Genomic DNA, 27712 nt, shown 5'->3' with positions numbered 1-27712 from the left:
AGTAATGGAGTACCTAAATTTATAACACCAAGAGTAGAGTAATCTCAATGAAAAATACCAGTACAAATACAGATAAGCACAAGGACAAACAGAAAAAACAAAATGCTAAAAATTACTCCAAATTTATTACTAATTATATTATATATAATGGACTAAATGTTCGAGATAAAAGAAAAGGATTGTTAGGATTTTTCAAGTATTCGATTTTTTTTTTTTTTTTTTTTTAACTCCAGCTACTAAAGTATGTATAAAGACACCTCTGGGGCTGGGCTGTAGCTCAGAGGTAGAGCACGTGCTTAGCATGCATGAGGCCCTAGGTTTGATTCCCAGCACCAAAAAACAAACAGAATATATACAAAGGGTCAGAAAGACTGAGAAATTAAAAAAAAAAAAAAAAATCAGGCTGATATAGCCATATTAATATCAAAAAAGAATTGAATAGAAAACATGAGAAAGTTTAGATTTTTTCAAAACAAATATTTTTTGAAAGAAATCACAAAACTAAATATTCGCCAAGATTAACACAAGTTAAAAATGCACAAAGAAATCATTCCAGAATGCAAGAAACCTAAAGTAAACTTAATTACCCAACCAGTAAACATTAAAAATATAAGAAAAAAAAACCCGCAAATTTTTGCTGCACAAGTGAAAATGAAAACATGCCTAGAAAATTTTAACTCACAATGTGTAAGATGGGATTGGAAACCCTAGTTGTCCTATAAGCATAAAAGAAATTGACCAAATGCTTTAAAACCATTGTAGAAAAAGGGTACCTAAAACAGTAATAATTACTCTAGATCTGAATAAATCAACAGGATAAATCACCAAGTTAAGAATTTAGAAAACATGGCAATATTCCCCAATGCAATGTATGATACTGTCATAATCTACATCTAAATATCTTTCAAGTCTTTCTTGAATTATTATTTTGGTAATACTGGGGAATGAACCCAGGGCCTTGCATATGCTAAGCACATACCCCGCTTTTTGTTACAGAACAATCACATGCCATTGTTATTCAAACATATATTTGTGAGAAGATTTTATAACATTAGTAAATGCAAGTTACCTTTAAAGATGATCCATTATGTCCAAGTTGAGTGGATCTAAGAACACAAAGTTAACACTAGCTGGGTATAGCTCAGTGGTATACTGCTTTCCTAGCATGTGTGAGGCCCTGTGTTTGATCACTAGCACAAAAAAAGTTTTAAAGTGTTAAGGTTAAAAAAATAAAATAGCCAGGCATGGTAGCTCATGCCTATAATCCCAGAGATTTGGGAGGCTGAGACAGGAGGATTACAAGTCCACACACTTTAGCAGTTCAACAAGGCCTTGAGCAACTTGGCCAGACATTGTCTCAAAATATTAAAAAAAAAAAAATTAAATCAATAAATAATAATAAAAATCAATAAATGACCACATTTGAGAGTCCTTTCATTCATTCACTCATTCAAGTACTTATTAGGCATTATAGGCCAATTGGAGTTCTAGGTACTTGAGTCTTACCAGTGAATAAACATGATCACAGGATGCAGGGAAGGCAATTAATAAATCCAAGAGGAATGCAGCCTCACAAACTAAGGAATACTGAGAAATCTTTATACAGACTGGGTAAAAAGTAAAACCTAATAAGTCAATAAAATGGAGAGCATCTCATCAGAACTTTGAAGAACAATATGCTGCTTTTACTACTTTTGGTCAGTATTGTGCTGGAGATCATACTCATTTAAAAAAAAAAAAAACTAAACAGTTGAACTAGAAAAATAATAGTCATTCTCTACAGATATGACTGCTTGATGACAAGCCAAATAAATGAATCTATGTGTTTATGTGCCCTAAAAGTGGCAACTTCGAATAATTCATGTTTAATTTAAACCCCAATATGACTTTTAAGGTGGGGTCTTTAGGACTTTACTGAAGTGAGGTCAAAAGAATGGAGAACAAATCCAACAGGGCTACGATTTTATCAGAGGACAGAGAGACCTTGTTCTTAGTCTCCATCACATGAAGACACATTGAGGCGGCTGGCAACTGCTTGCCAGGAACAGAGGCCTCACCAGAAGTTGACTGTGCTGGTTGGTACTCCTGATCTCAGACTTCTGGCCTTCAGAAATGTGACAAAATAAATTTCTGTATCATTTCAGTTTATTTATTCAAAACAGAATCACTTTTTAAGCCACTTGATATACGGTATTTTGTTATGGTGGCCTAAGCTAAATATGACAGATTTTGGAACTGAAAGTGAGGTTTTGCCTAAAAATGTGTATGCAGCTTTGAAATTCAGTAATGTATCAGGGCTGAAAATTTTTTAAAGCACATGCTAGGAAAAAAAAAATTAAAGGATATTCTGGTGAAGTGTCACTTGGCAATGGACTATTATTAGAAAATGGAGAAAATGCAATCCTTGAAAGGCAGAGGTAAAGAACTTGGTAGAACTATATTCTAGCATTTCATAGAAGGTAGAACCTGGAAGTATTATAATTGAAAGTCTGAGAATTATAATTAAAATGTTGAAGGAGTAGCTTGGTTCCTTCTGACTCCTTTATTAAAATGCAAAAGGTAAGAGCTGAGGTGGGCACAGTAGTGCACACCTATAACCCCAGCAATGCAGCAGGCTGAGGCAGAGGATTGCCAAGTTCAAGGCCAGCCTCAGCAACTTAGTGAGGCCCTAAACAACTCAGCAAGACCCCATTTCAAAAAAATAAAAAGGGCTGGGGATGTGGCACAGTGGTGAAGCCCCTATGGGTCCAATCCCCAGTACAAAAACAAAACAAACAAAAAATAAGAGCTGAACTGAAGAAAGAATATTAAGCAAAAAGGAACCACAGCTTTGAAGATTTGGAAAACTTTTAGTCTAAACATACTACAAAAACTAAGAAAGCTTCTACTAAAAATGTTGTTGAACAACTATTTGATAAAAGATATGGGTTGGCTGGGCATGGTGGTCATGCCTATAATTTCAACCCTTCTGGATGCTGAGGCAGGAGGATAATAAGTTATAGGCTAGTCTGGGAAATTTAGTGCGACCCTATCTTGAAATGAAATTAAAAAAAAAAAAAATCGCTGGGGATATAGCTCAGTCAGGGTGCTTGCCTAGCATGGGCAAGACCCTGTATTTATCCCCAGTAATGGGAAAACAAACAAACAAAAACTGAAGTCAGAAACAAATTAGATTATACTAGCAAAGACATTGCTGCTTGGATCTACAAAGAACCCAGCAGGCAAAGCAGTAAATTTCTTAGATCTTATAAGAAGAGGATGTAGGGATAATCAGCTACGAATATTGACTAGCCATTAAGAACAGGTAAGGATGGTTTCCTTCTTGGCATGCTCAGTGGGAGATCAGTGGGATTAGAGGATATGCTTGGAGGAGTGTTTTTCAACAATTCACCTGTGTCCTATATCATCTTGGAGTCTGGTGAATTTTCACATGAATAAGCCACACTGGCAGCCACTTATCAACAAGGGATAAGAACCAAATCTTCATTTATCTCATATAGCATGTATTAATGCTATGGTAACTATGAGTCAAAACACCAGGATGAGGCTAACCTGCAATACTGACCTCACCTAAGATCCACAAATGCTCAGACTCAGGTGTCTGTGAATGGGCAACAGGGAAGGGGCCAGGGATATAGCTCAATGGTACATCAACCCTGTGGTTGATCCCAAACATTACTAAAATAAAAAGTTCCAGGGGATCAACATATCTTATTTCATACTATCAGGATGGCATCTAAGGATAATCTGAACCATTACAACCCATACAAGGCAATTAAGACTAATCTGATGATCTTTGGTGTCACTGTCAACTTTAAAGGTCACAACAGATGGGCTAAATAGTAACACCCATACCTTTACATTCATAGGCCTTCTTCCCAGTGTGAATTTTTATGTGTTTGTTTAGTCGTGAGGAAACAGCAAATGCTTTTCCACATTGCTTACATATGTAGGGTTTCTCTCCAGTATGGGTTCGCATGTGAATGTTAAGGGATGTGGAATATATAAAAGCTTTCTCGCATATATCACACACAAAGGGCTTTTCTCCACTGTGAATTTTCAAATGTTTAGTACGATGAGAAGAAGTAATGAAGGATTTCCCACACTGAACGCATTCAAAAGGCTTCTCTCCAGTGTGAGTTCTTACATGATGAATCAAGCCTGAAGTCCTAGTGAAGGCTTTCCCACATTCCTTACATTCATAGGGCTTCTCTCCACTGTGAATTCGTACATGTGTAGCAAGGGCTGAATACTGAGTGAAGGCTTTCCCACATTCCTTACATACATAGGGTTTGATTCCAGTGTGTGTTCTTATATGTTCAGTAAGCTGAGTAGATCTAGAGAAGGTTTTCCCACATTCCTTACATTCATAAGGTTTCTCTCCAGTGTGAACTCGTATGTGTTCAGTCAGGCCTGACCACCGAAGAAAGGCTTTCCCACATTCCACACATTTATATGATTTTCTTCCAGTGTGAATTCTACTGTGATCATTAAGGTATGCGTTATTTTTAAAGGACTTGCCACACACCCTACATTGGAAGGACTTTTCTCCATTATGGGTTTTTATATGTGCAGAAAGTTGAGAAAAAGTAGTGAAGGACTTCCCACATTGCTCACATTTTTTGGATTTCTCTCCTGTATGAATTGTTACATACTGAGTTAGGTGTGAGGAAACTGCAAAGGCTCTCCAACATTCCTTGCATTCACAGAGTTTATTTCCAGTGTGGGTTCCCATGGGATTATTAAGGCATACAAAACACGGAAAGCCATTTCCACATTCCTCCCATTTGTAGGGTTTTGTTGCATTGAGAATTTGAAGATGTACATCAAGGTCTGTGGCATGAATAGGTTCGTTCCCATATTTCTCCCATTCATACGGATTTCCTCCATTTTGAGTTCCCATATTTGCCTGAAGGTATGATTGATTAAAGAAGGCTTCCCCACTATCTCTGTATTCAAAGGGTTTCTCTGTCATGCTAGTTCCCTGGTACATCATATCTGGAGTCAGGCTGAAGACTTGTTCACACTGATTCAACTCAGAAAGGTTCTGTTCAGTAGAGGTTTGTTTATGTAGAGTAAGGATGTTTTCTCCATACCCATTACCCTCAGAAATGTATCCTTGATTTTGCATTCTCACATCTGTCATAAGGCATGACTGTTCAATGGGTACTTCTCCACATGGCTTATAGTCACACAGTGTCCCTCCATCACTGAGGCTTGCCTGCTGATGAATGCATGAATGAAGATTAAGGGATTTCAGAAAGGTGAAATAAATTTTACCCAGACATTTCCATGGTCATTAAAATTTTTACAATTTCCATTTCATGCACAGATTTCCTAGCCTCTTTATTTCCTAAAAATTGGATAATGGATCCTTTCATCAAAATCTTGTGCCACTGACTCTAACTGTAAAAAGACTATATTCCCATAAAATTGTTTAAAACCTACATGTCAATTTGTCTAGTTACATATTTGGGAATGTGTTTTTGAGAAAGCTCTGAAGCAACAAGCTTCATGATGTTCAAAATCTCTCTCCAGAGGAACTGCTTCCTCTTAGGTACATACTGCTCTCAAATATCTCTCATTTGGGGGCTGGGGCTGGGGCTCAGTGGTAGAGTGCTTGCCTAGCGCGTGCAAGGCCCTAGGTTCAATCCTCAGCATCACATAAAAAAATAAATGAAAAAGTAGAGACATTGACAACTACAACTAAAAAATAAATATTAAAAAAAAATATCTCATTTGTACTGGTTCTCTATAAAGGAATTCCCAATCTTTTCTAAGAGTGAGAAATAACAAATCACTCCTGTTAATCTTACCGTTTGTATCCCAATGGAAGTTTGTGTCATACAGTCATTCTGAAGCTCTGACCCTTTGATGCTAGGTTGGAGTTCCAATTCTGAAGCTAAACAGCAAAAGAAATGTAAGGGTTTGAAGAAATAAATGGTAGATAAAATTAAAAATGATGAGGGGTCAACTGTCCTTGTTTGCAAATTAAATATCAGATTTAAGGATTTTTAGTATATTAAAAATTTGACAATAGAGCTGAGTGTGGCTCAGAGGTGGAGTGCTTGCTAGCAAGCATATCCCCTTGTGTTCCATCCCAGGCACTGCCAAAAAAAAAAAAAGCAGCAATAAGGACACAAGGTCAACATTTTAGATGGCTTATTGCATATTGATTCTGTGAAAATTAAAGTGAAGATTATCAGAAAAGGAAAGTAAGAACTAGGAAAAGCATATACTGAAATAATAAACTTAAAAGAGGGAACAGAATAGGTAATTTTGTGAGATTATAGGAATGTTTGAGTAGACTGAAAGTAATAGGTTATAGGAAGTAGAAGATCTCAAATTCTGAGGAAAATGGCTTCAAGCTTCAGAAATAAAGTACACCTTTAAATGTTTTCCCATATTAGCCAGGCATGGGGGTGCACACCTGTAATCCCAGTGTCTCAGAAGGCTGAGGCAGGAGGATTACAGGTTCAAGGCCAGTCTCAGAAACTTAGCAATACTGTAAGCAACGTAACAAGACCCTTCTTAAAAGATAAAAAGGGCTGGGGACATATTTCCCTAAAATTGTTTAAACCAAGTTATCAAGTTATCCAGTTATATATTCAGAAATGTGCTTTTCTGAGAGCTTCATGGTATTTAGATTCTCTCTCCAAAGGAATTCCTCCCTCTGGATGCAAATTATTTCTCTCAATATCTCTCATTTGTACTGGTTCTTTATAAAGAAATTCCCAATCTTTTCTGAAGGTGGGAAATAACAAATATTCCTTATTTACTTTATCAGTATTAAAGCACCTCTGGGTTCAATCCCAAACACAAAAAGCAAACTAATTTTTTCTCATATGTATAGCACATACCTATAATCCCTGCTACTTGGAGGCTGAGGCAGGAAGATCACAATTTTGGGACAAATCTGGCCAATTTACTGAGATCCTGTCTCAAAATAAAAAATAAAAAGGACTGGGGATCCAGCTCAGTGGTAGAGTTGCCCTTGGGTTCAATCCCTAGTACCAAAAAAAAAAAAAAAAAAAAACCTCCCATATTGCTGGGTGAGGTAGCACACGCCTATAATGCCAGATACTTGGGACACCAAGGCAGGAAGATCAACTGTCTCAAAATAAAAAAGGGGTGGGGTGTAGCTAAAAGGTAAAGTGCCTCTGAGATCAATCCTCAGAACTAGGGAAAAAAATTCCTCATTAAACTGAGTTCTTCTTACTCACATTGAAGAACTTCACTTTCCATTGTCCTCAACTGTTCTTCTTTTAACGAGGAGATCAGACTAGGTATGAAGAACTGATATCCTGTGCAGGTGGAAAGATGCATGAATGGAAGAGGCTCATGCAAGAGATGACAATCCTTCTTATGACTAAGGAATTATAGTTCTAATGAAAGCAATTATTTCAAAATGGGTAAAATGGAAAAATATGGGTTGAATGTATAGCTAATTGATACAACATGTGCTTAGCATGTGCAAGGCCCTTATTTTCATCCCAAGCACCAAAAAGAAAAAAAGAAAAAAGAAAAAGGCATGTCTCTCCATTTCTGTGCCCCCAAAAGATTGGTTATCTCTAAACTCTGATAGTCAAATGAAAGCTGACATACACATTTACAAACACTAAGACTTATCTTCAAGTAGAAAATACAGCAAATCTAACAAAATGATATTTGTTCTCATGGGACAGCAACTCTTCCCACTGGTTCTCAAACATTACTGTGCATTAGATTGATATGGAGTGCTTCTCAAAACGGACAACCAAACCTCAAACCAAGTTTCCAATATAGTTATTTCAAAGTTGTGGAAGGAAAGTGTATATTCCTAACAGGCTTAGTGAGGTCATGGTGTTGATGACATTTTAAGAATGGCCACAGTAGATGAAAATGTATTATATCAGGAACTATGTGTTATTTCCCACTAGAGTCAGAATTAACAGTCAATTCTGCAAGACAATAATAAGCATATGAAATACATCTGTTCCATATCAAATTACAAGGAATAATGACAGCCTTACCTACTGAGGTCAGGTTCTCAAAGTTCTCCAGCATCACATCTTTGTATAGGTTTCTCTGAGTTGTGTCCAGTAAAGTCCACTCCTCTAGGGTGAACTCCACAGCCACATCATCAAAGGTCACTGAATCCTAAACCATTACACACATGCTGGTTTGAGCCAATTAACACTTCCACCAATGTTCACTGGAGAATTAGGAAAGGGGGCTTAATACCTATATATGGTTCTGAGGTCTCCCATATTCCATCCCCAGTGTTCAATGGCCCTAGGAACGCCTCTCTCTATCTAAACTCACTCACTGTTAACCACCTACCATTATATATGCCTTGAACATCATTTGTTAAACGTGAATCAATCTCAGCACACCTAGTTTAGGAGCTTTTGTCCTACCTGTCTCTACTGTAACACACTCCTGAGCACACTGCAGATAAATGCTAATGAATAAATTATTTGAAAAAGGACACTAGTCTGCCTCACCATCTGTCAGAGCATTCAGCAAAATGAGAAACATGCAGTGGGCATCATGAGGATCAAAGTAATTACTGAAATACTGGGATGATTTTCAAGGTAACACCTCACCAATCTGAGGCTTCCACTCCCTAAGGAAATTCAAATGAGGACTCAATGGGGCTGTATTTCCATTAAAATAAAGTCTCTCTAAAAGGCAATGTCTTTAATGCACAGAAGTATTCCACTTTGTGGAAGGACACCCTTTCTTTTTACCTGGTAATAATTTGCCTGGTAGTCAGTCACCATTCTTTCTACGTTTGTCTTTTCTTCATAAAAGCAGATTGGTTCCGTGGAAAGAAGGCCTAATGGAAAAGAAAGATGGCATCAGAACCCAGAGTTGCCCATAATTCCTATATTCACATGCTATAAAGTCATTCCATCCTACATGGAAATTCCCTCATAATCTTACACACTCAAAAACCACATAAATATACAACATTACCATGAAATGCCACAATAGCCATGACATGTCTCACCTAGAGCCCAGGAAGCCAATTCTGAGCCATGCTGCCCACTGGGGAAAGGGTAATGATCTCATTTTATAGGTTAAAAAAAACAAACAAAACAAAACAAAAAAAAAAAACTTGAGCCCTGAAAACATATAACTCTATTTTCCCATGGTGAAACACATGAAGATTATGCAGCACCTCTTCCCAAAGCATAGACACCAGGGAGATGAATTATGAGACAACATTCTATGTCCCACTTCAGTTCTTCCTAAATGAATCAGCAGCATGACTGCTGAAGCACCATCCATTGGACACTATATTCTGCAGGGGAGACCTAAAACAGAGTGTGAAAAAGAGCATCAACAAGGACTTACCATGGGACAAATCAATGGCTGCCATCCTGGGATGCTGATGGTGAAATATGCCTGAATGCTCCCTTCCCTGATGCCAAGACCACTTTAGGGCAGCGTATGAATCTAAGTGGACAGAAGCAATCTCCATTCCTTTTCATACAGGGTTATGTGGAGTCCCATTCATATCAATCATTAATCAACATCAAACATCAGTCATTAAACATCATACATTAGTGTTCTCTCTACAGTTAACATATGTGAAAGCCACTAAAAATGGAGTATTCAATAACAAGTACAATTATACAAATACTGACAAGACTGGTATTTGTCAGAGGTTGCTCTAATACCTTTCTATATATAAGTTCAGATAATTATCATAATCATCCTACCATTACTATACTTAATACTGAAGAAACCTACAATTCAAACACTTATAATTAGGCTAGTATCATCCAGTTTGGAAGTTGTCAAACAGGACTTGGATGCTGCTGCTTATCCTAAAAGCCTGATCTCCTATGGTTCTTACTACTCTCCACATGACCAGAAGGTAGTCTTGTAACTATACAGTATAATTCAGTAGTACTAACCCCAAGTGTTATTGACCACTTCTTAAGGATCTAGTATGACTAAATAATCTTGCTTAATAAATTAAAATCAGAATAAAAACATGAACACGATTTAGCTACCTGAAAACTCTCAAATGTTTGGAATAACTTGGATATCTGAATCTATTTATGTGTATATGCAATGGGAACTGAACCCTGTTTTGCACATGCTAAGCATGTACTCTATATCCCCAGTTCCTGAATCTGCTTTTTTCTTGGTACCAGGGACTGAACCCAGGTCACTGACTGCTGAGTCACATCCTCAATCCCTTTTATTTTGTGAGACAGGGTCTCACTATTTAGGGCCTTGATAAGCTGCTATGCTGGCCTCAAACTGGCAAGCCTTCTGCCTTAGCCCCCTAAAATGCTGGGATTACAGGCATACCTTTTTCCCCCCTTTTTTAAAAAAATAAAGCAAGTTTATTCTCGTTTTAGAAATACTAGTTTGAGAACAGGAAATGGCCTTCTTGTAGGATGGGCATGAGATCAAAAACAGAGAGAAAAGGAGGAATTGGGGAGGGAAGACAGGAGAATGAAGGCCATATCCCTCACTCTGGATGGGGGTAGGTCAAATGAATGATGGCTGGCTAGGAGATAGTAGACACCTGCAAGAACTGGAGAACAAGGGATCATCATCCACAGTCTCTTCATAAAGCAGCAGGTAATGGTGGCACCAGTGACTGGAGCTATCCCTGTAACCATCAGTCTGTGACGAGCACAAGCAGGCACTGCCCACCTGGTACCAGGTAGAGTCGGCAATGCTGACCTAGGCACTAGGGGCATAGTAGGACACACCTTCATCCTTGAGCTCCAAGCTATGCAGTCTCTGGCAATGGCTTTGGGGCCCCTCCAGCTCCACACAAACAGGGTCAAATCCCCAGCTCTGCCATGCCATCCTGGACCACAATGCACACTGATTTGGCAGGTAACAGAAAACAGTCTTCCTTCTCAAGTCACTCTACCCACCAGCTGGCAGCCAACTGCAACCAACTCCTTCACAACAGGAGGCAGTCTCACAGGTACACATGCCCGCTGCTAGCCATGCCACAGCTGCCACCAGCACCACACCCAGCAGCAGCACTGGTAGGGGACATCTGTTTTGTGCAGCCAGCAGTAGGGCAGAATAGACTCTGGGGGACCCACCGGAAGCAGCATGCCCAGGTTGGTGGCAGAAAGCACAGCAACCAGGCACAGGTGTGTGGAGGAAAGCCAAGCAGGTACCTTCTCTTTCCCTTCCTCCCACTGCTACCCCTCTGTATTAATTTTATGAAATATAAACACAAAACAAGTACAATCAAACTTTAGGGTCCAGTGAATTATGAAAATTATGTATGAGAAAAAGAATGTAATTATCTCAATTTTTTTTATTGATGACATGCTGAAATAATTTTCAATATGTGGGACAAAATAAAATATATTATTACAAAAAACCTTACCTGTTTCTACTTTGTTTACTGTGGCTACTAGAAGTTTATCTCAGGTCTGTCTTACTCTTTCATTCTTTCACGAAATAATCAGGAAGTCCTATTTCTGTGGTAGGCATAACCAGAGCAGGGATACACAGGAAATGTCCTGTCCTTAAAGACCCAAAGTTCTATAAGATAATAAAAACAATAACAAAATAACTGAGATATTAATCATAAGTGCTATGGGGGGAAAAAAAAAAAAAACAACAAGCAGCTGAGAAAACAGTGTCCTGTACATGCATACACACAGAAAGCACATTTACTTTTTTTTTTTTTTAAGTAGGAATTTAATCCAGGGGCAATTTACCACTGACCACATCCCAGCAGTTTTTATTTTTTTTATTTTGAGACAGGGTCTTGCTGAGTTGCCAAGGGCCTTGCTAAGTTGCTGAGGCTAGCCTCAAAACTTATGATCCTCCTGCCTCAGCTTCCCCAGCTATACAAGCATGCACCACTGGGCCTGGCTAGAAAGCACAGATACTGTGAACTGGTTCTGGGGCAAGATGATAGCAAAAGAGGGAAATAAACATTAACTACTTCACCTTTGACCAACAAGTTTAGAATTATCAAGGATTTTATAAGAAATTCAGAACACATTTCCAGTACTGATCAGCTTCATCAGCATCTTGGTTGAAAAAATTCTCAAAATGAAGAAATCTGCCTTCTTCCCCCACATCAGTAAAAGGTGAATGCCAAACCACCAACACTTGTCTACTTTATGGATCTTCTCAAAGAATACCTTTCCACAGTATTCATCGGGTGAGAAAAGACAGTCAATTTTTTTTTTGCATCAGTTTTTTGTTTTTTTTTTTTTTTTGTGGTGCTGGGGATTGAACCCAGGGCCTTGTACACAAGATGCAATCATTCTACCAATGAACTATATACCCAGTCCTTGCTTTAATTTTTATCTATTTATTTATTTATTTATTTTAAAAAGAGAGTGAGTGAGAGAGAGAGAGAATTTCAACATTTATTTTTTAGTTTTCGGCGGACACAACATCTTTGTTTTTATGTGGTGCTGAGGATCAAACCCGGGCCGCACACATGCCAGGCGAGCGCGCTACCGCTTGAGCCACATCCCCAGCCCTAATTTTTTTTTTAAATATTTATTTATTTTTTTAGTTCTCAGCGGACACATCTTTGTTTGTATGTGGTGCTGAGGATCGAACCCGGGCCGCACGCATGCCAGGCGAGTGCGCTACCGCTTGAGCCACATCCCCAGCCCCTTTGCTTTAATTTTTATTAATTTCTTCCTTACACTTTCTTCATGTTTCTTATATTATCTTGTAACATCCATTTTAAAGAGTTCCTTTTTTTTCTTTTTCATTTTGGCAGTACTGAGAATTAAATATACTCTACCACTGAGCTACATCCCCAGATCTTTTGATTTTTAAAAAATTTTGAGACAGGATTGCTCACTAAATGCCGAGCCTAGCCTTAAACATGTGATTCTCTTGTCTCAGTCTCAGAGTGCTGGGATTAGAAAGGTATGCACCACTGTGCCTAGCTAAAAGATTAGCTCTTAAAAAAAAGCCAGATGTGGTGGGAAAATTCTGTAATCCCAGTAACTCAGGAAGCTGAGGTTTGCATGTTCAAGTCCAGCTTCAGCAATTAGCAAGGCACTGTCTAAATAAAAAATTAAAGGGATGGGGACGTAGCTTCAAGATAAAGTGACCCTGGGTTTACTCCCCAGTTCCCAGAAAAAAACAACAACAAAAAATCTTCAATAAATCAAATAGAACAACAGCCTAAATAGTGATCTGCAGAATGAAATTTAAATGACAACCCCCTGAAGAATTCACAGTTCATGACTCATGAACCAAATTCACCCTAACAAAAACATTATAGATCTTACTCTACACAAGAGATGTTTCAAATGCTAAATCCACATATGGTAAGTCACATGTCTAGATCGGTGGGATGGCTCACACCTATAATCCCAACTATTTAGGAGGCTGAGACAGGAGAACCCAAAGTTCAAGGCACCTCTTGCAACTTAGTATTACCCTGCCTCAAAATAAAAAATAATAAAAAAAGAGGTGAGGATAGAGAACCCTTGGGCTCAATCCCCAATATGAGAGAAAGGGGATCTAGATCCAAGAACAGTGCCTACAATATGCCCACAATCATTCCCTTCCAGTCCATTCACTCACCCAGACTTTGAGCCATAAAAGAACTGAGCTCCTTACCAATAGGAAACACATTCAGCTGAACCATATTAACCAAGTTGGTACCTGTGGTTGATAAAGTATTAACACTTGTCTTGGAAGGCCAAATGAATAGTGCATTGTAACCAGTATAGCAGTAATAATCACTAAAAGGACTGTGTCTTCTGAATGTGCTTGTGCAGAAAGTGAAAAGCTCAGAACTGCAGCTCAATTTAAGAACTAAGAACCAAAGAGCTTCCATGATAGTTCTCATGGGGAAAAAAAAAAAATCTGTTCATCACCACAGGGGCTGTTATTGTCAAAAATTAAACAAAAAAATTTATGCGAATGGATTAAGTTACAACACTGGTGCATGCCCATAATCCCAGCGACTACAGAGGCTGAGATAGGAGGATTACAAGTTTGAAGCTAGTCTCGAACTTAGTGAGACCCTGTCTCAAAATAAAAAGGGCTGGGAATGAGGCTCAATGGTAAAGCACACACCTGGGTTCAAACCCTAGTGGTGGTGGTGGGGGGGTTACAACCTCAATATCAACCTCACCTAATTTCTTATGTGAAAATTAGGGCATTAATCAGTGTGTTAAAAACAGGGGAGATTACTCCAACATGGCCAAGAAATTACACTCAGAGAAGCACATAATATTAAAGATTTATTATATTCACAGGTTCTAGAGAGGAAAGCACAGCAAGTCAAGCAGGGGACTACAAGGGAAAGCAGGTTGAATCAAGCAGGTAAGCAGCTGAAAGAGGGTGACAACCTAAGGGGTGGGTGGGGGGGTTTACTAGAAGTCTGAGTGGGGTAATTAAGCAAAAGTAGTAAAGGGATTCCATTGGTGCCTTTGAATGTCAGGAGTTCACAGTTAGAGGGTATAATAAGAATTTGTGGCAGAGGCCAGCCTTACCACACTGGCACATCTGGTGGCCTTGGATGAGAAATACTGAAGCATCATAAAAATATGAAGTTTTAAGATTTACAAAACAATCAGGGAAGAGTATGAAACGTGGAATGGGGGCAAATGACAGTCACCCTCTTAACCCCAGGATACTCTAAACCTCACTTCCCAGGGAAGTATTTTCTCCTTTGACTTCTTAGTAGACTAACCTTGGTCTCTTTGAAAGCCCTATAATAATTACACACACCCGAAACTATGCAAAGATGTCCATAATCTACTGTGAAATCACTTTATTTGCAGTTAATTTTTACTTTTTATAATTTGCTTACTTTCTTTGGTGTGTGGTGCTAGGGATTGAACCCAGGGCCTTGGTCATGGGCGGCGGGGGGGGGGGGGGGGGGCACTTTGTTTACTTTTTTTTTCTAATTTATATATGACAGCGGAATGCAATTTGTTTACTTTTAATCAACAAGCTATATTATACAATGTTGTTTTGAAATATATATTCATTTTGTGATGAGAACACTTAAAATCTTTGGCAATTTTCAAGGATATAACATGTTATTAACTAATAGCCACCAGGTATACAGGAGATCTTTTGATCTTTCTAATTCCAACTGAAATTTTATATTCTCTGGACAATAGCCCCCTCTTTATCCCTTTGCTACTTCTATGAGCTCAATTTTTTTTAGCTTAGGTATACAAGGAGATCATGAGGTATATGCATTTCTGTGCCTGGTTTATTTCTCTTAACATAACATCCTTCAGGTTCATTCATGTTGTTGCAAACAACAGAATGTCCTTTTTTTAAACAAATACCACCTTTGAACCTGCTTTATTCAATCACCAATAAGACTCTGATAAGAGGGACCAAAAAAAAAAGCCCCAACAATTTCCACCCCTCCCCCCGCATCAAGAGGGACCAGAATAAGAGCATGCTCAGAAGCAAGTTCAAGTTATACTATAAGCTCCTCAAGCACTTACCCCAAATGATCTAGTATATCCAATAGGAAATTTATAGTACAGACTTCTAGTAGCATGGAATGAATCTGCAATTTTCTGCAGAAAATTATTCTCCTTTTGAGAAAAAGCTTAGCCCTGACTCACGGTAGAGAATAAACAACTGTGGGACATCAAGTGACCAAATAGTCCAATCTTCCTTAAATAAACTGGGACTTGTTTGACACACCTTGCCTTGTTTGACCCACCTTGCCTTACGTTTGGGCATATGTAGCATCAATCTACACTAAATGGAAATGGCATATAAGACACTGAGCTCTGGCAAGTCCAGTGAGCCTAAATAAATTGCATGAGTAAATGGCAAAGACTATTTCAACACCATCTTCAATTGCACTGTCCCTTTCCCTCAACCCATGCCTATGGCTTCCTTCCACCCAGTATACTAACACAAAACCTAAACCTCCCCCTTTATAGATGTGTCTGTATGACATGCACCACCTGAAAAGTACAGAGCTGAAGCATGGTGAACCACTGACCAATGACTGGTCAGACTGTAGTAACAGTGCCATTAGTAATACTGTTGTCAGCACCACCATCTGTGTCTTCACAAATAATTTATCTTTCATCATGGAATTCACATAGCATTATTTCTTTTTTGCTGGGTGGGAGGCAGTCCTAGGGACTGAACTCAGGGGCACTCAACCACCAAGTCACATCCCCAGCCCTACTTTGTATTTTACTTAGAGATAGGATCTCACTGAGTTGCTTAGCGCCTCACTTTTGCTGAGGCTGGCTTTGAACTCTCAATCCTTCTGCTTTAGCCCCCCAGCCACTGGGATTATAGGCATGCAATACTGCACCCGGCCATATAGCATTATTTTTAATTAAAAAACTCACTTCAGGGCTGGGGATGTGGCTCAAGAGGTAGAGCGCTTGCCTGGTGTGCGCGGGGCACTGCATTCGATCCTCAGCACCACATTAAAAAAAAATAAAGATGTTGTGTCCACCGAAAACTAAAAATAAATAAATAAACATTAAAAAATTCTCTCTCTCTCAAAAACAAACAAAACAAAACAAAACAAAACAACAACAACAAAAACTCACTTCACTGCAAAAGACACTCCAATAGGAATATATCCATGCAATCAACTAGTCTTATTAGATATGCCACAATAGGTGGAATATTGTAATAAAAACTCACTTCTCAGGGTTGGGAATGTAGCTCAGTGGTAGAGTGCTTGCCTAGCAAGTGTGAGACACTGGATTCAATCCTCAGCACCACATAAAAATAAATATATTGTTTTCTATATCCAAAAAACAACAATAACAAAACACATAGGTGGGCCTGGTGGTGCATGTCTGTAATCCCAGTAGCTTAGGAGGCTAAGGCAGGAGGATCATGAGTTCAAAGCCAGCTTCAGCAAAAAGCAAGGTGCTAAGCAACTCAGTGAGACCCTGTCTCTAAGTAAAATACAAAATAGGGCTGGGGATGTGACTCAGTGGTTGAGTGACCCTGAGTTCAATCCCGGGTACCAAAACAAACTAAACCCCCTCACTTTCCAGTGGCAGAACTTCAAGCAGTACATCTGGCTCTTCACTTGGCCAGAGGTATGGATATACAATGATTCATCAATAGCTGTCAATGGTTTTGTTGGATGCCCAAGGATGTAGAAAACCAAGACTGGGTGACAAGCAAATCTGCAAAAATTTTTTTAATCACAGATGGCCTTCTCAAAGTATCTGTGACCTATGTGAATACCCGCCAAAGGTGATCCACTAGAAATAAGACAATTGGGCTGGGGGTGTGGTGCTTGCCTAGCATGCACAAAGCCCTGGTTCTACCACTAGCACCACCAATAAATAAATAAATAATGATTAATAATTACATGAGCAATATGAGGCACTCTGTTACTTTTGTACAGTTGTCTGTTACTTTCTCAGCCACCCCAATGGGTGTTTGTTTAATGGGCCATGAGCAAAACTGCCTCAAGAGCAGAGATAACATCATTCATGGTTCAACAAAATGGACTCGCCCTTACCAAGGCTGAGCTATCTAACACTATTGCTGTGGGCCTGATCTGCTAAAAGCAGAAACCAGAGATAGGTGTCCCTTATAGCACCATTCCCTACAGAGGACCAGTCAGGCACTTCACTAGGTGTTTTGATTACAAGTTGCTCACACTGAACCTCTACTAGCATGAAGGTGACAAATATTTACCCTCACTATAATACACTTATGTTATAAATATGGATTTCCCTCTCCATTAGTAATACTGCTGCCTGCACCACCATCTGTGAATTCACAAAATAATTTATCCTATCATCTTGGAAATCACATAGCATTATTTCTAATTAAGAAATTCATACCAGGCATGCTAGCACATGCCTATAATCCTAGTAGCTCAGGAGATTAAGGCAGGATTGCAAAGTGAAACAAAGCCAGCCTCAGCATCTTAATGAGCAAGACCCTATCTCAAAATAAAAAGTAAAAAAAAAAGGGGCTGGGGATGTGGCTCAGGCGGTGGCGCGCTCGCCTGGCATGCGTGCGGCCGGGGTTCGATCCTCAGCACCACATGCAAACAGGGATGTTGTGTCCGCCGAATACTAAAAAATGGGTATTGAAATTCTCTCTCTCCCTCTCTCTTAAAAAAAAAAGGGGGGGGGGGCTAGGGATGTGGCTCAGAGGTAAAGCACCCCTGTGTTCAATTTCTGATACCAAAAAAAAAAAAAAAAAAAAATTTACTTCACCACAAAGGACGTACAAAACCAGGAATATATCCATGCAATCAAATAGTCTTATTAGTTAGGTTACCATTCAGAAGTACCTGATCTACATGAGAGGTGAAATATTATAAGAAAACTCATGTACAGGGCTGGGAGTATAGCATAGTGTTCAACCTGCAAAAGGCCCTGCATTTGATTCCCCATAATCTCAGGAAAAAGAGCACAAAACTCACAGGACAAAGTTGTAGACAAACCTCACAATGGATGAGATTCTGTCTCATAGGATACAACATAGTTGTTCTACGATTGGCTCCAGAACCTTTGTGGACACCAAAATCCCCAGATGCTTAAGTGCCTTATTACACAATATTATCAGGTGTCGTGGCAAATGCCTATAATCCCAGCTACTCAGGAGGCTGAAGCAGGAGGACTGCAAGTTAAAGGCCAGTCTGGGAAACTTAGCAAGACCTTGTTTCAAAATAAACAGTTTTACAAAGCAGGATATATAGCTCAGTGACAGAGCACGCCTGGGTTCAATCTTCAGAATTAAAGGAAAAAAATTAAGTAAAATCCCACAGTATTTGCTCATCACCTATGTGCATTTCCCCAATATTTAAAAGCAACTCTAAATTACTTTAATACCAAATACAACATAAATACAAAATAAATAGTTATTATACTGTATTATTTAGGAATTAATGGCAAGGGAAGAAAAGGTCTGTACATTCTCAGTATAGATGCAACCACTGAAGGCTTACCTATACATTACATGCCAACAACAATAGAATGTTTTCTTCCAATTGGTGGCTGGTCAAATTTCTGCATGTGGAATGTGCAGAAAGCTAAGAGTATATGCTTTAAATCAGACCTTGGAGATGAGGATGTAGCTCAGTGGAAGAATACCTACCTGCCCAGCATTAGCATGTGTGAAGCCCGAGTTCCATTCCCAACTCATGTGCACACACACATGCACACACACAATCATACAGCTTTACATGGTACTTTCTCCCCATAGGCAGAATCCTGGAGTGAAATAATTGATCAGTGAATGTAGAATTGACTCTGCAGACAGAAATTCTGCCTCAGTTCCAGGAACCTAGATCTTAAGCCCTAATGGGAAATGCCTCCCTCAGGACACAACTAGAAATGAGACAGCTACCTGGGTATTTTGGGCTTCATATATCACAAATATCTAAAACAAAAGGCAAAATGAAGGGAGGGGGCTGATCTACTGGCCATAGTGATTGACGCCAAGTACCAAAAAGAAATAGGTACAGGCTGGGCATGGTGGTGCATACCTGTAATTCCAGTGATTAGGGAGGCTGAGGCAGGAGGTCTGCAAGTTCAAGGACAGGTTCAGCAATTTAGCAAGGTCCTAAGCAAATTGACAAAACCCTGTCTCATAAAAATTAAAAGGGCTGGGGATATGGCTCAGTGGTTCAATTCCCAGTACCAAAAAAAGAAAAGAATCTGAGGTAAAGCTGTATAAATGGGGCAAGGAGAAAGAAATTTAAAGTCTCACATATTTCCATGCTGAGTAGAAAAAGCTTAATGGAAAATTTCAACTGAAAAAAATGAAGAATGGAAGACTTAGACCCTTTGGGAATGGAGTTTGGATTAACTCTACCAGGTACAAAACTAACAAATCACTTCAATCTTCCTTCCATTTTTATTTTACACATAAGTACTGAAGGTTATATTTTACAGTTTAGTCCTGAGGTAACAGTATTCACTGAGAATGTGATGAAATACAAGGAGAAGTTAATATGGCTTATGATGGTGAAATACCATGTCTAGTGGGAATATGCATCATATCACTTTGGGAAGGGTTAGGATTTCTTCCCTTATATTTTCTTAGCTATAAATACAGACTTGATTAATTACTGCAAGAAACTTAAAATATATGTAGAAGGGTGAATATGGAAGTTGAGTAGCCAGAGAGTGGAATGTGCCAATAGGCTAAATATTCATCTCAGCTTCAAATTCCCTGTCAACATTTGCTATGAAATACAATACTGGTTTCTTTAAATATTTATCTTTTATCCAGAATGTGTTAAGCTTTCCAAGTACAGGGGCATTACAGGGACACTAAAGAAGGATGGAAACTTCTGTGGGATCCCACTGGTGCATGATGAGTCATCCTCTGGTGCTTTGTCCCCACCATGTGCCCAGAATACAGGCTCCATAGGCAATATCGATTCTCTTTGTCATCATCCTGTAGTCCTCATAACAGGGATACCAGCCATTACAAAGACTCCCATGCTGCCCCTGACGAGTGCAGGCAGCGGAACTTAAGATGGCTTATGTGAATTTGCAGGGACACCAAATAAAACAGACACAATTTACACAAGCTTCAGGACAGCTTCCCCGCTCTCAGCCTCAAGCTCCCCAAAAGGGAGAGCAAAAGAAAGTCACAAGAGGCTGATGAGAGAGAGAGAATATGTTTGGAAGTGAGCTTTTATTGGGGAGACTCTTATTCTTAGAAGTTCTATCCAAAAAAGGGCAGAAGGGGCAGGGCTACAAGAGACAGGTGAGTGTAACTTAAACCTGGGGGCACATCCCACAAAGAAGACCCCTTGATGTCTGAGCTAGATCCTGCCCAAGCCACAGTGAATGCAGTGGTTGGTCAGAATCTGAGGCATCAGGAAGGGTGTGGTCACTCATGTGGCTCCCCACACTCCCACTAGAAGCACATCAGCACATGTGTCAGTTTCAGAGTTTCCTAAGTGCCCCATGACAAGTCACAATACATTACAGAATGCAAGATGCATGCTGACCCAACTTGTTCTACATATCAACCCATAAGAAGCCTATATCGTAGATCTTGGTTCCCCATAGTTCTCCAGGTACTGACACTGCATTTTCTGCCCAATTCCCTCTGCACACTGGCCCAACTTCAGGTAGCTTTTGCCATAAAGCATCGTTCATGCTTGACTAGTGACTGGAGAGCAACTCAGGCTCACAGCATACCAGGAGCACTACCTTCTAGTGGACTACACCTACACTGCAGCCAATACACCCTAACAGGACCTTAATGAGTTCCACTTTGGGATATTCATGCCCCTGGATAAGCTCCTCTCCAGATTCATACACAAGATCTGTGATTTGTTTCTAGCCAAGAGAACGTGGCTAGAAATTTGCAGATGTAATTAAGGCCCCAAATGAGTTGGTTTTTAATTCATCAACAGGGAAAATCATTCTGGTAGAACTAATATAATCATGTGGAAGACTCTTCAAGAGTCCTTCTGTGAGGTACAGATGCTCTGCTAGCTATATTAATGAAGGGTACACATGACAAAAATTATAAGTAAACTCAAGAAACTATGGTAAACACTCAGCTGACAAGTATAAGACAAGTCCTACAGCTGCCAAGAAATGAATTTTGCAAACTACTTCAGTGTGAAGATTGATTCTTCCCACTTAAACCAGATGAAAATAAACTCTACCAATACCCTGACTACAAACAGATGAAATCCTGAGCAGAAAACCTATGTAACTCATGACTGGACTTGTGACCCAGAGAAACTGTGAGATAAGCATGTACTATTCTTTTTTTTTTTTTGGTACCAGGGATTGAACTCAGGGGTACTTGGCCACTGAGCCACATCCCTAGCCCTATTTTGTATTTTATTTAGAGACAGGGTCTCACTGAGTTGCTTAGTGTCTCGCCATTGCTAAGGCTGGCTTTGAACTCTCAATTCTCCTGTGTCAGCCTCCCAAGTGACTGGGAAGCACGTAATATTCTAAGCCACTGAATCTGCTGAAATTCATTAGGCACCAACAGATAGATATATACAGGTTTTCTAATGAAGTTGGTCTTGGAAGAGGTAGGCATTCTTCTATGTTTAGAACGTACTTTTTTTTAATACCAGGATGTGAACCCAGGGGTACTTAACCACAAAGCTGCATTCCCAACCCTTCTTATTTTTTTTTCTTAAGACAGGGGTTTCACTAAGTTGCTTAGGGCCTCACTATGTTGCTGAGATTACAGGCATACGCCACCACACCTGGCTATTATCTGTCACTGACAATTATGCTACTGCTGGGTATGACTGTATACTCCTATAATCCCAGTGACTCAGGAGCCTGAAACAGGATGGACTGCAAATTTAAGGCAATCTGGGTAACTTAGGTCCTGTTTCAAAATAAAAATTACAAGTGCTGGGGATGGCTCCATAGTAAAGCACTTGCCCAGCATACACAAGGGCCTGGGTTCAATTTCTAATACCAAACACATACAAAAAATAGAATATGGGCTGGGGATGTGGCTCAAGCGGTAGCGTGCTCCTCTGGCATGCGTGTGGCCCGGGTTCGATCCTCAGCACCACGTACAAAGAAAGATGTGTCCACCGAAAACTAAAAAATAAATATTAAAAATTCTCCCTCTCTCTCTCTTTAAAAAAAAAAAAAAAATAGAATATGACAAAAAACAACAACAATAATGATGATGTTACTGAAGTTCATCTATACTATGGCATCTATTATTAATTTATTCCTTTTGTTTACAATAAGGATTCCAATAATATTATTTATTCTGTTGAGCCATATTTGGTTGTTTCTAATTGAGGACTATTTCAAATAATAGTGATGAAATGTCTTCAGTTTTATATTAACAGACATTGCACCCACTATTCTAAAGTTAAAGCACATATTTAATAGATATTGCCAACAGCTCAAATTGCTTCTTCAATAAACTCTGCCACCAGCAGAATATATACATCCTCACCAATTTTATCTTCAGAACCTCTCATCAAAGCTGGGTGTGGTGGCACATACCTGTAATCTCAGCTATTAGGAGAGCTGAGTCAGGAGAATCACAAGTGTTAGACTAGCCTGGGCAACTTAGCTAGATCTTGTTTCAAAATTTAAAAAAAAAAAAAAAAAAAAAGGTCTGGAGATATAGTTTAGAGGGAGAGAGCTTGCCTGACATGTGGTAGGCCCTGGATTCAATCTCTGGTACAAACAAAACAACCCTCATCAATTTTTTTTCTTTACAGCCAGCTAATTCACCAAGACCTCTAAGTAGCAAACACTTAAGGTAAAATGGATATTGTTATGCCAAAGGGTTCCTTCAGAGCTTTCTACCAGATCATATTTAATATCTAGTGGTATCAAACTACTAGATGTGTCAGCCTATATAAGGAGTGACACAAGACTAGCTGGTCTGAACTTTCTCTCAGGGAAACTGAGCCCTAATTTGGATGTGGGAATCCCAAAATGGACTGACAACCACTCAAAGAAGCTTTGACTATTTATGAACATATTCATTTCTTAAGATTCAGAATTAACAAGTGAATTTTCATAGAGAACTTCTTCTTTAATGTTTAATCACTGATTCTCATTAATTCCTTGAATTAATTCCCTATTCACAAAAATAAATAGCTGTAGAAATGAAATTAGTCATGCACTTCCTTCCATACTTCCTAGTTCAAAAAGGTGAATTCCTATGGTCTTTTTTTTTTTAAGAGCACTAATTTTTTAAATACCTTTTATTTTATCTATTTATGTAGTGCTGAGGATCGAACCCAGTGCCCCAAGCATGCAAGGCAAGCACAATACCACTGAGCCACAACCTCAGCCCCCCTATGGACTTTTGATCTCAGCTTAAATAGAACTCACTTTTTTTTTCCTTCACCTACTTTCATACACTAACAGAGCATATTATACTTTACTTCCAAAATTCTGATCACTACATAAATTCATTTATTTGCCCTCTTTATTAGTGTATAACTTCCCTCCAGACCTTTAGCTCTCCCTCCCTCTGAAGATAGCCCTCATGTGCATTCCTTGCTTTACAACTACAATAGAGGTAAAGCTTTACCTACAATCTCTCTCAAGATTGCCCCATTCTCCTTTGAATATGCAACTATTTTCCTAAACCTATATAAATACCTTAAAAAAAAAAAAAAGACCTAGTGTGAATTTTTTTTCTCTACCCTCAGTCATTCAGGCATTCATCAGTTTATAGGATATATATAAGAAATGGAGAAAATATTAATACCCATCAGACTTTAAACAAATAGCAAAACTTGTGACTTTCTGAAAGAACATGTGATCTTTCAAAAAAGTCAACAGAGAGGGGCTGGGGTTGTAGCTCAGTAGTAGAGCGCTCGCCTAGCCTAGCATGCATGAGGCGCTGGATTCAATCCTCAGTACCACAAAATGTAAAATAAAGATATTGTGTCCACATAAAACTAAAAAATAATTTTTTTTAAAAAAAGTACATTAAAAAAACCCAATAGAGGGGCTGGGGATGTGGCTCAAATGGTAGGTTGCTCACCTAGCACACATAAAAATAAAAGATATGTGTCCACCTAAAAAAACTAAAAAAAAAAAAAAAAAAAAAAAAAGTCAACAGAGAAACAACAGTGACTGTTTTCAGTTCAAAGAGCCTAGGAGACATTAAAAGTTTTCAATATAAGAACTTTGAAAAGATTGATATTAGATCCAGTAACACCCAAAAGTCTATTTTGGAACAATGTGGAGAATTTTAATTTCAAAAAAACTAAATACTTTGGGCTGGGGTTGTGGCTCAGTGGTAGACCTCTCACCTGGCATGTGTAAGGCACTGGGTTCGATTCTGAGCATTGCATATAAGTAAATAAATGAATAAAATAAAGGTCCACTGACAACTAAAAAAATATTTTTTTAAAAAGTAAATACTAGATTTTTAATTTTCTTATAGGAAATGTTACTATTGTGGTTTAATATCCTTATCTTTAGGTGATACCTCACTAACAACCTGATAGTATCATGCCTGTAATTTCAATGTATGCTTAAACAGTTCGCCATAAAATGTACTTTATTATTCTGTGGAGAAATCAAATAGCTAATTTAATTGGTAGTACCAGTCTAACAAAGCCTTCTTAGCTGGTGGGATGGCACACCTTTAATCCTCCTGCTGAGTCAGGAGGATGCACATTCAAGGGCTGCCTCAGCATCTTAGCAAGGCCCTGTCTCAAAATTTAAAAATAAATAATAAAAAAACTGAGGATGTAGTTCAGTGGTAGAGTGCCCCTAGGTTCAATCCCCAGTACCCAAAACTAAACAAAGCCTCCATTCTTTCCTCCTGGAAGAGGGCTTATAAGGTTGGAACAGAGGTAGAGACCTATAAAGTTCAGATAAGAATAGTTATTAATGGGGATGGGGGTGTTGCTCAGTGGTGGAGCAGGCTTAGCATGCATGAGGCCCTGGTTCCATTTACAGCATCCAAACAACAACAACAACAATAAAAAAAAAAATAGCTTTTTTCTTCAGGAGAAAGTGGCGCTGGGGTCTATGTACCTTTGTATATGTTCACAAGACACCTAAGAAAGTATCTTTCTCTTTCTACCAGGGTACAATGTGTCACGAATAAATACATGACGCACAAACAAAGCGAAATTCCCGGATGAAATATTAGTTCGCATAAAAAAGGAGGAGAAGGACTCCTCGACCCATTTTCTACCCAGCGCTCACCAGGACACGCAGAAGTCGCCGGGTCCCCGGAGGAGGACGCAGGTGTGAACCAACGTGACTCCACTGCCGGAAATTCTATTCCCTCTGGAAAAAAATTCACAAAGGTTATTTCGGATGCTTTTAGGAGGGGCGCGCGGTGCACGAACACGCGTCCAGGGCGAGCTCTCACCACGCCGCTCAGCCCGGCGCTGGAGGGGACCGACTGCCCGGGCGGCCTCTCGGACAAGGCCACGCCGGGAGGACGCGCAGCCCGGCGGGCGGGGCGCGCCCGGCCCCTCGGAACAGGTCCTGGGGACCGCCGGGGGCAAGCTCGTGTTCCCACCACCCTCTTCCACCGCCGGGGCATCCCTCTCACCACGCCTCACCAGAGCCGGGCCGAGACCTAAGACCACCAAGTAGTAAGGTCTCGGGCAAACCGGGCCAGAAAGGAGGCGGTGGACCACTGACGTCACTACCGCTTCCGGGCAGGCAGCAGCACGTTAGGCCTCTTCGGGCCGAGAAATTACACTTTCCTCTCGTGTCCGGGGGCTCGCGGGTGGGCTCATCAAGGGGATCAGAGGCAGAAAGAAGTCCAGAGGCCAAAGCCGAAGTTAGAACCAGGCCTCTGAGCGGGCTGCGGGCGGGGCCCACGCCCCGGGGCGGGGCTGGGGGCGGGGCCCTGCGCTCCGGGGGTGGATGGAGAAACCGGTTGGGCAAGAGTGGGGGTGGGGACGCATCCCTCAGGATGCTCACAAAAGCTTTTCTCCCTTCCCAGTGAAGGATTTCTTTTGCAGGCTCCAACAAGAGAGACTGTTGGTTTTGCTATATAAGTAATATTTGTAGATGAGGACTCTGTTGCCACCAGAACCCAAACAGAAATATTGGATTTATATGTCCTTAATGAGGGTTGATCTCTTTGGAGGAGCCTATTGTTAATTTAATGTTCCTGTAGAAAGGGGGATGTCATCAAGATTTTGTCTGCAACCGGGCCCACATCTGTAACCTCAGCTACTTGAGAGTCCAAGACAGGAGGATGGCAAGTTCAAGACCAGCCTCAGAAACTTTAGAAAAATCCTTTCTCAAAATTAAAAACAAAAAGGGTTTGGGATGTTGTTACGTGTTAGAACATTTGCCTAGCATGTACAAGGCCCTGGGCTCAACTCCCAGTTTTGCAAAAAGAAAAGAATCAGGTTTTCTAAGATTTTGATGACAAAACTTTGAGGCACCTCATGGTGACCTGAAAAATGTGTGTCCTTTAGAAGTGGAAAAAAATTTTTGCAGAGAGGCTATTGAAATAGCCACTTTTGTTTTGGTTTAGGATTTGTGTGTATGTGTGTGTGTGTGTGTGTGTGTGTGTCACTGGGGTTTGAGCCCAAGGTCCTGTGCATGTTAGCTTAGTACTCTACCACTAAACTATATCCTCATCCCTTAAATTTTTTTTGTGTGTGTGTGAGACAGGGGTTCTCTAAATTGCTCACATCAGCCTTAAATTTGAGATTCTCCTACCTTAGCCTCCCAAGTTGCTAGGATTACAAGCATGTACCACCATGTCCAGGTAAAGCCACAGTTCTTAATATCTGCCTCTGTTTTATTATTTATTTATTTTTGGTATTAAGGATTTAACCCAGGGGGCACTTTACCGTTGAGCCACACCCCCTGCCCTTTTTAGTTTTTAATTTGAGGCAAGGTCTCTCTAGGTTGCTTAGGGCCTCACTAAATTCCTGAGGCTGGCCTCAAACTTGCAATCTCCCTGCCTCAGTTTCCCAAGTAACCAGGATTATAAGTTTGCACCATCATGACCAACTGTGTTTTGTTTTATAAGAGGAAAAGATGGTAAATAATAATTAAAAATGGACTATCAAGAAGAAAGGGGGAAAGGATGGAAAGATAAGAGCCTATTACCTCTAGATAGTAGCCTCAAGATAATTAGTCCCTGGGCTGGAGGTATGCCTTAGTGGCAGGCATGTTAAACTCCTGCTTAATATGCAAGAGTTTCCCAGCTTTGATCCCCAGCACTGCAAAATATTTATATAAATGAAATAATAAAATAAAAGATAGTAAGTGGTGGATGTAGCTCAATGGTTTAGCCCTTGCCTAGCATGTTCAAGGCCCTGGGTTTGCTCCCCAGTATATACACA

The 27712-nt window shown here is 39.8% G+C and overlaps 1 protein-coding gene across 7 annotated transcripts; it reads right to left on the bottom strand.

Moving 5' to 3' along the window:
• Znf561 (zinc finger protein 561) lies at positions 1 to 26219 on the bottom strand. Of its 7 annotated transcripts, none has more exons than XM_076849288.2 (9): positions 25961 to 26219; positions 25596 to 25679; positions 11363 to 11520; positions 9343 to 9471; positions 8733 to 8821; positions 8013 to 8139; positions 7224 to 7304; positions 5817 to 5902; positions 1 to 5224 (listed from the first exon to the last, which is right to left on the bottom strand). In XM_076849288.2, exons 4-9 carry the CDS (start codon positions 9467 to 9469, stop codon positions 3836 to 3838), a joined length of 1899 nt encoding a protein of 632 aa, XP_076705403.2. In that variant the 5' UTR covers positions 9470 to 9471; positions 11363 to 11520; positions 25596 to 25679; positions 25961 to 26219; the 3' UTR covers positions 1 to 3835. The 7 variants fall into 7 exon arrangements, with proteins under 7 accessions (XP_076705403.2, XP_076705427.2, XP_076705406.2 ...); XM_076849312.2 differs by having other exon boundaries at positions 9343 to 9444; XM_076849291.2 differs by having other exon boundaries at positions 9343 to 11520; positions 25951 to 26219.
• Positions 26220 to 27712: the final 1493 nt, after the last annotated feature.

The sequence above is a fragment of the Callospermophilus lateralis genome, chromosome 1 (assembly GCF_048772815.1).
Source record: "Callospermophilus lateralis isolate mCalLat2 chromosome 1, mCalLat2.hap1, whole genome shotgun sequence".
NCBI lineage: Eukaryota > Metazoa > Chordata > Mammalia > Rodentia > Sciuridae > Callospermophilus > Callospermophilus lateralis.
This window is presented reverse-complemented; position numbering and strand designations above follow the sequence as displayed.